This window comes from Chrysochloris asiatica, unplaced genomic scaffold (assembly GCF_000296735.1).
Source record: "Chrysochloris asiatica unplaced genomic scaffold, ChrAsi1.0 scaffold00001, whole genome shotgun sequence".
NCBI lineage: Eukaryota > Metazoa > Chordata > Mammalia > Afrosoricida > Chrysochloridae > Chrysochloris > Chrysochloris asiatica.
In genome coordinates, this window is record NW_006408519.1 from 4486243 (window position 1) to 4500475 (window position 14233).

General features: G+C 37.0%; 1 protein-coding gene across 2 annotated transcripts in view; it reads right to left on the reverse strand.

Annotated features, from left to right (window-relative positions):
* Positions 1 to 6926: 6926 nt before the first annotated feature.
* Positions 6927 to 14233, reverse strand: part of LRP12 (low density lipoprotein receptor-related protein 12) — a 92888-nt gene continuing 85581 nt past the window's right edge. Inside the window, exons 5-6 of one of the 2 annotated variants that reach the window (XM_006830634.1) lie at positions 12354 to 12486; positions 6927 to 9238 (exon numbers count right to left, since the gene is read on the reverse strand). In XM_006830634.1, the coding sequence (XP_006830697.1) occupies positions 8372 to 9238; positions 12354 to 12486 (1000 nt within the window). In that variant the 3' untranslated portion in view covers positions 6927 to 8371. The remainder of the gene's footprint in view (positions 9239 to 12353; positions 12487 to 14233) is intronic. The other variant, XM_006830633.1, reaches the window with a different exon arrangement.

Sequence of the window (14233 nt, forward strand, 5' to 3'; positions counted from 1 at the left end):
CCCAGCAGATCCCTTCTAATATAGCGTCTCCTGTTTCTATTCTCCCCCATACTAACACTGGAGCTTTGACAGACTGCTAAGACAAAGTGCTGGATGGAAGGCTGTTCTTAGTTGCTGTTAGGTGCTGTTGAGTAGGTTCTGACTCACAACAACCCAATGCACAACAGAATGAAACACTGCTCAGTCCTGCATCATCCTTACAATTGTTACTACGTCTGAACCAATTAACTGCCACCACTGTCATAATCCGTCTCACTGGGGGTTTCCTTGTTTTTACTGCATGATGTCCTTGTCTGAGGGCTGGTCCCTCCTAATAGCATGTCTGAAGTACAAGATACCAAGTCTCATCATCCTGGTTTCTAAGGAGCATTCTGGCTGTACTCCCAAAGCAGATTTGTTTTTCTTCTGGCATTCCATGGTACTTTTAATTTTCATCATGAACACCATAATTCAAACGCATCAATCCTTTGATGGTGTTCCTTATTCATTGTCCGACTTTCACATACATATGAGGATATTGAGAAAATACCATGGTATGGTTGGGTGCACCTTAATCCTCAAACTGACATCTTGAACACTTTAAAAGAGGTATTGTACAGATTTGCCTAATTTGATTTACTGCAGATTTGGCTTATTGACTGCTGCTTCCATTACTGTTGATTATGGATTCAAGTAAAATGAAGTCTTGGACAACTTCAATCTTTTCTCCATTTATCAAGTCATTTATTAGTCCAGTTGTGAGGACTTCTTTGTTTTCTTTACGTTGAGGTGCAATCCATACTGAAGGTTGCGGTCTTTAGTCTTCATCAGCAGGCATTTTAAGTCCTCCTCACTTTCAACACAAAAGGTTCTATCATCTGTGTATCATATGTTGGTAATGAGTCTTCCTCCCTTCCTGATGTCACGTTCTTCTTCATATAATACAGCTAAATAAAAGTAATATTGATTACAATCTGTATCTCAGAAACATAAAATACACCTTTTAAAAATGCCACTGGCACATTTCAAGAAATGAGAGAGAAAATATTCCTCAAGTTGGATGTTAGCACAGATAGCATTCTCTGACTTTGATGTCATAAGAGTGGACATCAATAAGAAAACCAGAAAACAAAACTACCATCTACATGAGAAATCCTATCTGAATGGGAAAAAAAAAAAAGTTAAAAACAAAACACCCGAGCTCTCATACACAAATCTCAGGCCAAAGACTCTTGGCAACTATGAGCTGGAATCGACTCAACGGCAAAGAAAAAATCAAACGGAGCTGCAAAGCACCTGGAAATAACAGCAAAGACAAACGATTGTATCCAGGTGACTCAGCTGAAGCAATGCTCAGAAATGTCTATGCGTTAAACCTATTACCAATGAAAAAGAAATAGAAATAAATGAATCAAATGGCCAACTAAAGGAGTTAGGGAAAGAACAATGCAATAAACTCAAGAAAAGCAAAATAGGAGGACATTTGTTTAAGTGGAAATTAACCAGAAAACATAAAAATGATAGAAATATTGAAGGTGTACTATTTTGGGGAAAACAAACATAATAAAAACCAACAAAGAAGTTAACTGTTATAGACATTGTAATAAGGGAGTAAGCATCATACAAAATAAAGAATAGTAAGGAGCTTTGGTAGTGTAGTGGTTATGAATCGGGCTGTAAACCGCAAGTTTAGCAGTTCAAAACTACCAGCTGTTCTGCAGGAGAAAGATGAAGCTTTCTGCTCCTGTAGATTTACAGCCTCGGAAACTCTGTACAAAGGTCGCTATGAATTGGAACTGACTCGATGGCACACAACAACAACAAAGGGTAGAAGAGGAACAGATAACTTTGATTAACTGTGGGCAAATAAGTGTAAAAGCTTGGATGAAATGGGTAATTTGTCATAGAAAGTCTATATGTACCAACTACCATAAAAGATAGCAAAAATTTTGTCAAAGAACTTCCCAAATATCCAACAAGTTCAGATAATTCAACAGAAATTTTAACAACTAAATAATTCTAACAATATTTCAACTGTTTTAGAGCACAGAAAAAAGAGGAATGTTTCTAATTCTTTTTAGGACATGAGCATAAAAACTGCTAACAAAACTCCTCAATGAGATCACAGATATGAAAATTACAGCTGCATTACATTGGTGAATAAAGATACAAATATACTAAATAAAATATGAAACACAATTTAGCAAACAGTAAGTACACCATGAACAAATGGAGTTTCAGAAACAGAGAAAACAGTGGGATGGTAAAAAAAATTATGAAATATACTAATTCATCACATTATAACTGGAGAAACATTAAACCCTTCCATACATGTTGAATACAGAGTGATGAAGAAAGCATCAAAAGAAGACGGAAGGAATACACAGAGTCACTGTACCAAAAGGAAATGGTTACTGTTCAACCTTTCCAAGAGGCAGCATATGATCAAGAGCGAGTGATCCTGAAGGAACAAGTCCAAGGTGCATTAAGTCATTGGTAAAGAACAAGAAACCAGGAACTGATGGAACACTAAATGAAATCTGTCAACAAAGTGAAACGGCACTCCAGGGGCTCACTAATCTATCTATGCCAAGAAATTTGGAAGACACTACCTGGCCAACTGACTAGAAGAGATCTGTATTTATGCCCATCCCAAAGAGAAGTGACCCAAAGAAATGCAGAAATCATCGAACAGTACCATTGACATTCCATGAGAATAAAGTTTTATTAAAGGTAATATAGAAACAGCTGCAACTAAACATTGACAGAGAACTTCCAGAGGTTCAAGACTTCAGAGGATATGGATATGGAATAAGGGTTATCATTGCTGACATCAGATAGATCTTGGCTGAAAAGAATACTAGAAAGATGCTTACTTGTGCTTTATTGACTACGCAAAGGCTTTTGATTGTGTGGATCATGACAAGCTATGGACAACATTGCACATTATGAGAATTCTGGAACACTTAATTGTACTCGAGGAACATAGACCAAGAGGCAGTTGTTTGAACAGAACATGTGAACACGGAATGGTTTAAAATTAGGAAAGGTATGCAATAGGGTTGCATTCTTTCACCATATTTACTCAATCTGTATGCTGAATAAATAATCCGAGAAGCTGGATTACACAAAGAACGTGGCATCAGCATTGGAGGAAGGCTCATTAACAACCTGCGATATGCAGATGATACAACCTTGCTTGCTAAAAGTCAAGAGGACTTAAAATACTTATTGATGGAAGATCAAATACTGCAGCCTTTGGTATGAGTTGTACTTTAATGTAAAGAAACCAAAAATCCTCACCACTGGACCAATAAACATCCTTATCCATGGAGAAAAGATTGAAGTTGTCAACAACTTCATCCTTCTTGGATCAACTATCAACACTCATGGAAGCAGCAGTCAAGAAATCAAATGATTGTTTTACATTACGCAAATCTGCTGCACAAGACTTCTTAAAAAGTGTTTTAGAGCAAGGATGTCAGTTTTGAGGACTAAAGCGTGCTTGGTATACAAGTCATGGTATTTTCAATAACCTCATATTCATGTGAAAGCTGGATGATGAATAAGGAAGACTGTAGAAGAATTAATGCATTTGAGTTACAGTGTTGGAGGAGAACATTGAAAGTAGCACAGATTGCCAAAAGAACAAACAGATCTGTGTTGGAAGAAGTGCAGCCAGAGTACTCCTTTGAAGTCAGGATGGCAAGACTTTCATCTTCCTATTTCGGACACATTGTCTGGCGGGACACCAGTCACTGGAAAAAGAGATCATGTTTGGTTAAGTGCAGGGTCGGAGAAGAAGAGGAAGACCCCTAATGAGATGGATTGGCACAGTGGCAGCATCAATGGGCTCAAATGTAGCAAAGATTGTAAGGTTGGCCCAGGATCGGGCAGTGTTTCATTCTGTTGTGCACAGGATCGTTATGAGTTGGTACGGACTCAATGTCACCTAACAACAAATGTTGAAAAAGCATATAAGTCAATATGCATTCTTGATCAATTAAAAAAAAATAGGGATCAATGAATACTTCTTTAACATGATTAAATGGATTTATCTCACCGGAGTTTATTAGAGCCAGTGCTATTAAACATTATTCTAGAAGTACTAGACCATGCAATTTAGACCAAAATAAGGTACACAAACTAGAATGAAGGTTATGTTATCACTGTTTACAGATGACATGACTGTTGTTAAGTACCGTCGAGTCGGTTCCGACCCATAGCGACCCTGAACAGGGTTTCTGAGGCCATAAATCTTTACGGGAGCAGAAAGCCTCATCTTTCTCCAACGGAGCAGCTGGTAGTTTCGAACTGTTGACCTTGTGGTTCACAGCCCAATTCATAACCACTACGCTATGACTGTATAGCTACAAAAATCTAAAAAATAAACTGAAATATTATTACAAATGATCATAAAATGGAGCTAGGTGTCTCGTACCAAATTAACATTTGTTGTTGTTAGGTGCTATCGAGACAGTACTGACTCATAGCGACCCTATGCACAACAGAATGAAACACTGCCCTGTCCTGGGCCAACCTTCCAATTGTTGCCATGCTTGAGCCCATTCATGCTGTCACTTTGCCAATCCATCTTGCTAGGGGTCTTCCTCTTTCTCTCTGACCCTCCACCTTACCAAACATGGTATCCTTCTCCAGCAACTGGTCCCTCCTGACAATATGTCTGAAGCGTGAGAGGCGAAGTTTGGCCATCCTGACTTCCAAGAAGCACTCTGGCTGCTCTTCTTCCAACACAGATCTGTTGGTTCTTTTGGCAGCCCATGGCACTTTCAATATTCTCCTACATCACCATAACTCAATAGCATCAATTCTTCTATGGTCTTCCTTACTTACGGTCCAGATAATTATTACATGGAATCCTAGTGTGGCACTACTGGATAAGCACCAGACTGGTAGCCACAAGGTCAGTAGCTTAAACCTACCAGCCACTCCTTGGGAACCATATACATGGTTGCTATGAGTAGGAACTGACTTGATGGCACTTCACAAAGAATAGATTATTTATTAAGTAGCTTTGAGGTAACTAGGTGACCATGGAAAAACCCCAAAACCCTATATTCAGGATGAAACAATGATCTAAGTATAAAAATCAAATAATACCCAAACATTGAATATTTTAACTCTAATTATATAACACTGTTACATAAATGTTTATATACTAAAGTCAGGCGAAGTAAAAAAATATTATAAAGGACCTTCATTAACAATGGTAACAAAAAAAAGAGGAGGAAAGCCCCAAGAATAAACTTTAAAAACACATACTGATAGCTCTGTACAGTCAAATTTAAAACATTTCTGAAGAAAAGAGAAAACTTAAACAAATGAAGAGGACCATGCTTTCTTCAACACAATATCAAATTTCTCCAAATTAATCTATACCTTTAAAATTATCCAAAATGAAAGTATCAATGGATCTGATTTGTGGACCTCAAAAAGCTAATTTCAGATAAAATAAAAAAATAAGAGTATGTGAAACATATTTTATTGAAGTTACAGTTTTCAGAACAGTGTAGGAGTGATACAAAGAGAAAGGCAGATCAACTGAACAGATATAGAGACATACTCAAATATGAGAATTTACGGTAAGTGCCATTTCAAATTGTATGGAAAATATAGATTATTTAATAAATAGCTTTGAGATAACTTGGTGACCATTGAATCCCCTCCCCCCCCCACAAAAGAAACCCCTATATTCAGAATGAAACAATGATTTAAGTGTAAAGATCAAATAATAAAAATATCCAATGTTTAAATATTTAAACTCTTATTCGGTATTATTTTTTCCTTGAGAAAAATTTGCATAAAGTATTGATGGTACACTTCAGTTTGCATTACTATGTATGGTATTTCCATTAATAGGTACTATAGGATAAGCACTGGACTGATAACCACAGGTTAGTGGTTCAAACCCAACCAGCCACTCCTCGAAATTCCTGAGTCAGAACAACTCAACATCACTTAACAATGGTATCTCTGTAGGACACTCAGGAATTTTGTTGTCTACTTGAAAAGGAACTAAAAGGCAAAGAGCCAGGTTTAAGAGACTTACTTTTTACTGTTTGAACCAGAAGAATGTATTATTTATAAAATGAAACACATAACAGTAAATAAAATAGCCCTCCCTTTTACGCCTCATGTTATTAGGAGGGCTATAAGAACGGTAACTTGATTAACGTGAATCCTGCCAGTAGAATGTTCTATAATGGCTTGATGTATATCTGAAAATAAGTTCAAAAGAGAACTGAGTTACTGCATCTCACAAGACACCTTAAATCAGGCAGAGTCAGGTCCTTGGGGATTCTCATCCTGGAGTACTGGTAAACCCACTGCCATCAAGTCAATTCTGACAGTCAGCAACCCTGTTTCCGAGACTGGAAATCTTTACTGGACCAGACAGTCTCCTCTTTCTCCCGCATAGAGGCTGCTGAGTTTGAACTGCTGACCTGTGGCTAGCAGTTTGATATGCTTTAAACCACAGGACCACCAGAGCTCATTGGAGCATTAGTATGCTGTTGTTGATTCTGACCCATAGTGACCTTGCATGAGGTTTCAGAGGAGCGGTTGGTGGATTGGAACCACAGATATTGTGGTTAGCAGTCCAGTTCCTATCCTATCGTGCCACACCAGTAGCTATTGGTATAAGCGCCTAGTATTAGTTAAGAAAGAAAATATCCTCTTTCCCCTTTACTTTTTAGTCTGGATATAGTTGTTGTTACGTGCTGTCAAGTCACTTCTGACTCAGAGTGATGCTGTACAGGGGTTTCTAAGGAGCTGGTGGGTTTGAACAACTGACCTTGTGATCCAAACAGACCTTGCGGTCCAGTGCGATATCTCAAAGCACCACACCAGGACTCCATTCTAGATATAGTATGTAATTTATGAATTCAATTTGAACATACACCAAAATTAAAAACAAAGAGCAACTGTGACTTAAAAAGTACCTCAAGGCAATATAAAAAAGTCATTTTAATTTTTGATACATATTAAAACATTTTAGTCAGTCTTCCTGACAGCATAACACAACAAATACACAAGACCTCAAACATGCTTTAAAATGACATTCAGCAAAGTATTTAAAATTTAATAAATAGCAATAATCACACACAAATACATTTTCGTATTCAATCATTAGGCTACTAAAACAGACAACTACAGAATAAATAAATAGGAATTGACAATACAAAAAATATGCAGGGTTTTGCAATTAACTCTACTTAAAAAAAGGGGGGGAGTGATCTGAATGGTTTCTTGATTTGTTTTTCTCCAACATTAATTAGCCCTCCAATGAATAAAACTGTTGAAAAAAATTACTTTCTTGCAATAATGCAGTCTTTATAAATAAATATGAAACCAGCAAAGTAATTTAAAGTTGTAATAAAAATGCATCCTTCTCACTAAAAAAAATCAAAAACCTATGGAAATATATAGTTATTGTGTAGCAAATAATAGTATTTAAAGTGATAGTGCTTGTGCACTAAACTTATCTGAGATCTTGATAAGATTTTAGTGCAAATCCCTAGGGTCTCATACAAGCATAGCCCTCTCTCAGGGAAACATTACCAGTTGGAAATTCTCTTGTACAATTTTTGTACATATTTTATAAAGTTCAAGATTAATGCATAGTAGAGTATCTTCATCCACTTAACTCTGTCCCTAAGTAGAGATGGAAAAAACAGAAATGACTTGGGATTTTACCATTTGGTATGTACCATATTAGAGTATTAAAGTCAATATTAGAAAATCTATAAAAGAGTTTCATTTTTGCCAATAATTTATCTAACTATCTAAATTTCACATCACTGCATGTTAAACATAAGAGAAAAATATTTAGAGAAAGATTATTTTCTTCCTTTGACAAGCTCATATTATGAGGAAATCCAATAATATTTAGACAAATGTTATATAAATAAAAACATAGGTGAGTATAAGGATTTTTTTTTTTTTACATTAACAACCTTAACATCTAGTAGTTTATCTCAAGATGTGTTGGCAAATGCATAAAGGATTCAATGAAAAGAAGATATTTTGTACAAACCTTTTAACATAAGACAGATAAACTGACAGTCAAATGAGTTTCAGCAGCCATCTTTCTACTGTGGGCTACAGTACCAAGATAAAAACAATTGAAAACAGATGGAAGAACATCAATGAACAATATGGATACATAATGTATTTGTAGCTGCTAAAATAGTAAACTCTAAAAGTTTATAGAGTTACAAGGAGTACTTAATTTAACCATGCAGGCTAACACATCCAAATAAGAAATCATCCTGCATCTTTTTCTTTTCAAATGAAAACCAGTTTTCATTGTAAAGTTACAAAACAATGGATATTGCTCCGACTTGTATACAATCTGTTATTTGATTCATCCCTAACAAAGTAACAATGCTTCATCATCACTTGTTTCATTTTTTAGTGTTACTTCTAAGCATGTGTCCGGTATCTGGGCAGTGTGGACGATACCACAATGCTCACAAGGGCCATCTCGGTTACTTGGTCTAACTCCGGAGTTTGTTGCATTAAATGGTTGTCTAAACCCTGGTCCTTGATCTGAGGCAAGATCAAGAAGAGGTCTGGAGGAGTCATTCGCATCAAAGTCTGAAGCTCCATCAGAAATTGGAATTAGCATTTCAACATCATCATCTTCCTCTCTTCCATTTACCCCATTATCAAGTTGTCTCAAAGGACTTTGGTTCTGATTCACAGAGCTTGCTCGTCCTAAAGTAAACCGTACCCAGCGGAGCCCCTGAGTCATACGACTTAGTGCACTTGTGAGTTGGTGACGTGCTGGACTTACACTTGGGGGTTCCACGTTTGTCACATCCCTTCCGTTATCTGTATTACCACTGCGGGTAGTCTGGGTTGAAGAGCTTCCACATGCGCCCACTGTTGCCTCAACTGCTGTTGTGGGTGGGACTTTCTGGGGCAGAGGTGCTGCAACCCCACCAGATGCTCCTGCGGTATCTCTTCGTTCGTTTTCTGTGTCTGTGTCATCAGACTCCACGGAAAACAGGTTCCGGTGAGTACTACTTCGTTCAGGTTCTCTGCTTGTATTCTGACTAGAGACAACCTCATCTCCGTCTGCTGATACCAACGCCAGTGACCCTGAGTGACGTGATCTTGCAAAATTAAAAATACGATTCCAGATGTTGCTGGATCTGCCTGCCATTGGAAGCCTAATTGAAGTAAATCCAAGCTGAGATCGTACAGCTAGCCTCAGGTTTTCCAAAACAGAAGCCTAGAAAAGTAAGAAAAGAGCTTAAGACGGCTAATAAGGTATTAAGGTGAAAAACATGCTTCCGTTGAGAATGTGTCATGGCAAAAATTCTATTGCCCAGTTGCTAGGGTCTAAGGAGAATGAATCACATTCTCTCACCAGTGCAGACTCACATCACCAGAGAATCTAATCGGTATCACTGTTCACTGTGTTGAAGATTTTCTTGACAATTCATTTTATATATGTACCTTTAGTAGGATAAGCACTTGACCACAAGGTTGGTTTGAACTATCAGGCTGGCAGTTCAAATTCACCAGCTGCTCGTTAGAAACCCATACAGGGTCACTGTGAGTTGGAACCGACTTGATGGCATTTAACACCAGCATAAAAGCTATTGTTTCCAATCTGCACGTAGTACCTTTTCCCCCTAGTAATCCAGTCCTAGAATTGGGCTGCTAATCTCATGGTCAGGAGTTCGAAACTACCAGCTGTTCCACGGGAGAAAGATGATTTGCTCCCGTAAAGATTTGCAGCCTTGGAAACCCTGTACAGGGTCGCTATGAGTCAGAACTGACTCCACGGTACTTAACAGCAATCCAATCCTAAAAGTATACCAGGGTTAGAAGATAAAATTATTTGATACTTTCATAACTAGAAAGATAAAAGCACCTTTAGAAAAAAAACACTAAATGTCCTAAAGAGTCTGTAAAAACTTAGTTTACATGACTGAAATGATTCCTAAAACACGTGAAAAATATATTTCATAGTGGACTCTCAAGGATTTGTTGGATGAATGGATACTGAGGATTTATTTACACTGTCATATATAAAGTTTTATTTTCCTCAGTTTATTACTAAGCATAAATTATTTTACCTTTGTTGTTGTTGTTAAGTGCCATCGAGTCGGTTCCGACCCATAGCGACCCTGTATAGGGTTTCCGAGGGTGTAAATCTTTACGGGAGTAGAAAGCCTCATCTTTCTCCCGCGGAGCGGCTGGTAGTTTCGAACCGCTGACCTTATGGTTCACAGCCCGATTCGTAACCACTACGCTACCAGAGCTCCTTTAGTCTTTGAAAACTGGTGCTTTTTAATTGGTATTACAGGAAGTATATAATCTGTATGTATATACATAGATTATCCAATTGAAAAAGTCTTTTGTTTATTTTAGATGAATAAATTTATAGATTATTTTAAAAACCTAAAGCATTTATTAAAAACAAAAAACAAACATACCATCTTTAAGCTCCACCTAGTGGTTATTAAAAAGCAATATTCAAACTTGGAACAAACAAACCTTTCTTTTTATCAATCTGGCATTTAGTATTCAAAACACAGTATTTCTAGGAAACAGTGATGAACTGATATTCTCTGTAACAAATGAGGACTTAGTGTCTTAATTTAGGTTTTTCCTACATTGCACAGTGGACCTTTTAAAATTAGTTAGTATATTATACCCAGAGTAATGTTTCTAAAATACAAATTCTTACCAATGATTTCCTAAGACTCAAATAAAATGACAAACTCAAATACATACTGTTGTTGTTGTTGTCAAGTGCTGTCCAGTCAGTTCCAACTCTATATAGGGTTTCCGAGGTGCAGCTGCTGAGTTTGAACCGTCAACCATGTGATTCAAACCGACCCTGTGGTTGAGTGCTATTCCTACAGCACCACAGCAGGTGAGTATTTAAAATTTCCCTGTCAAAATGATCTCTTGCCTTTATCCTCAGAGAAGGAGAAAGGAGGAGGGCAAGGTAGACCTGACAGCATATGCTCTCCATCCCTCTCTGTAACTGGTACTGCATTTATCTGTAATTTCTGAATGCGTTTTCTGAGTATTAAGAGACCACAATCACAGGGCTATTTCATAATTTGGTCTCAGTAAAGCACTGTCAATAAGAAGTCTGTATAAGAGCAACCATGGATTTCCTACACAAATAGTAGGTTTTTCTATTACACAAATAGCACTCATTCACTAATGAGTAAGTGCCATGAGTTGGAATTGACTCAATGACAGCTAACAACAGCACCAACTACAAGAAACGGAAAAGTGGTTCACCTCATGAACTTCTCCACAGATTTGGTCTGAAATACTTAGCACTCAAGTTCAAAGGCTTTGTGTGAGCACTACATCATCAATCCAGCAATAAACAAAAGGTTTTCCTATATTCTAGGGTGTCAACACTGATTAAGATTACTAATGCCCTCAACACACTTTAATGCTGCTGACTTGAACATTATGACCTGTCAAAGCAAGATGAAGCTCTCAACTTAGTAGACAGTAATCAGAACTCCTATTTACCTAAAAGGAGATGGACTTCCATTCTCTTGGGAAGTAAATCATTGGCAAAATAATGTTTCTCAACTTTTCTTAACTCTAATATTTGTGGTTGTTTGAACCACAAGGTTGGTGGTTCAAACTCAGCAGCCACTTCTTGGAAATCCTATACAGGGTTGCTATAAGTTAGAACCGACTCGACAGCAATTAACAACAGCAAACAACAACGCCTGAAACAATTTTTAGAAATAAAATGTTTCTGGTTAAATTTACATTTAAAATTTACAATCACATACGTAAAATGAACCCTGGCAGATTTCAGGTGCTAAAAAGTACTTCCTAAAAATTGCAGAGGAATTTAAAGAATTCCACAACAGTAACAAATGATTTATCATTTGTTAAAGGAAACAGATGAACTCTTCAAGTCAGCTGTGAAATTTTCCTTCAAATAAGGTGGAAACGTTAACTTCATTTCAATAACTTTAACTTGTAGTCTAGTATATTGCTAATATTTCTTCACACATTAATTTTTTAATATTTATTCTTAAACCTTCTTGTAAATGTTTAGTTCAAGTAGAAAATGATTTCTCAAACTTTACTTCTGAATTTTAATACATGAAACTATCTTGTACAGTAAAAAGTCTAAGAATTGTATAACCAAACTAGAATGAATAAAAAGTATATGCTTTTGCATTTTTGTAGTATGAAAAAGCATAATATCAATGCCTTTGAATATTTAATACTTGTTTACAAATTGTAAACTCTGACATAATCATAGTCAAGGGCCCTTGCTCTAATACATACAATTACAGATTTGACTTTAACAGGTATTGAAACGGGTATCATAAATTGCAATATACCTGATTAGGTGAACAGACAGGAAAATCTTCAACTGGTGGAATTAAACCCTGAGCAATCAATTGTCCATAAGAGGGAGGAGCTTCTCTTCTCAGCAATTCCGCTTCTACTCTTGACAACTGTGTTTCAAATGATCTTGGAGAGTAGATGGGAAATAAAAAAGGTTAAAAAAAGAGGCAAGACAAACATCATTTAAAAAAAATTAATAGAACGATCTGAATTTTTATATTTGAGTCATTTTTAAAGTTTAGTCAATTCAACACATATTGACTATCCATACTGTCCCTTCAGTGGGAATCCAAAGATGAAACAGTCTGGCCCCCATGGAGCTCTACAGTGGCCAGAGCTTGGGTCACTTTCAATCAATGGAAAATCCCTATAAAAGGGACATACAAATGCTAGATCTTAAAATCCCTACAGTCATAGGGGGCTCCAGATTTTAAATGAAAGTATTTGAAAGCTCTGAAACGACACTTTATTCAAGTCTAACACATTTAACTTTTAGATAAGGAAGAGTGAAATGAGTCACCAGTATACTTTCAGGAACTTCTGGTTCTTGAACTCAAGACCTCTGACTCTTCTTTGTGTGCTTATGTTGCAAAGTGGTAAAAGGTTTTCCTAACCATGTATACTGGTCCAAAGGAAAGGTGCAGCATTGATTAATCTGATATTGTCTCAAGTGTCTGACAATGAAAAGCATTTTGTTAATCTATTTGTAACTGCTGGAATTGAAGGTCATTGGCCCCACAACAGCCTCTTTCTTAGGTGACCTGTGTTGCCATGGACTTCTCTGACTCATCCACCTTCACCAGCCTGAAAATCAGCTCTGACAGTAGGAATCTACTGACTGCTTTAGAAACATCCCCAAACCCTTCAATGGTTAACCATTTCTTAGTGAAATCAGAAGGAATATCAAGCAAGGCTACATTGAGTCCAACATGATACCAGTCGTATGTTCCAATCACCTCTTCTTCTATTAGTCCTGCATGTGTATTTTAGGCTCCAACACCCATGTACTTACTCTAATACTGGGTATTCCTATTTTATTTGTCTACTCTATTTTTTTGTCCCAACTACAATATCCTTCCCTAACTACATTCAATTTAATTTTTCAATGTACAGTTCAAATGGTACTTCTTCAATTAAAGTCTTTCTAGTGCTCCATCAGGTTAGGTAATTTATGATTTTACAGTTCTTTGCTCTCTAACTCTTACAGCACTTATATTTCCCTTATAATTTTTAACTTATTCCACTCAATGATTCCTTTCTCCAAGTTGTAAACTCCTTGTGAGATTATGCCTTATATATGAAACAGATGAATTCATATTTACAAAACACAGGATTAAAAAAAACAAGTTGCAGTTTGCAAAATTCCTATGAAACAGATTAAACTACAAACAGAAACTGGTAAACACAGACTGGATTTCCACTAAGTATTTATTAGTTGTAATGTGTTTAAGCTTTTTGAGACCTGAGCTATCCGTACTAGTTTTATTGTAAAGGTGCCTTTGAGTCGGTTCTGACTCATAGTGACGCTGTATAAGGTTTCCAAGGTGTTTTAAAATATTTGCAGGAGCAGAAAGCCTCATTGTTCCCCCACAGAGTGATGGGTGGGCTTGAACTGTGGGCCATGTGGTTTACAGTCCAGTGCTTATCTTATGGAGCCACTGCTAACCATTACTTATTCATTCCTAATATAAAAACTACACATTGCTAACCACACTAAAGTTGATATTGTTAGGTGCCATTGAGTCGGTACAGACTCATAGCGACCTTATGCACAGCAGAATGAAACACTGCCTGATCCTGGGCTAACTTCACTACTGTTGCCACACTTGAGCCCATTCATGCTGCCACTCTGTCAATCCATCTCGCTGGGGGT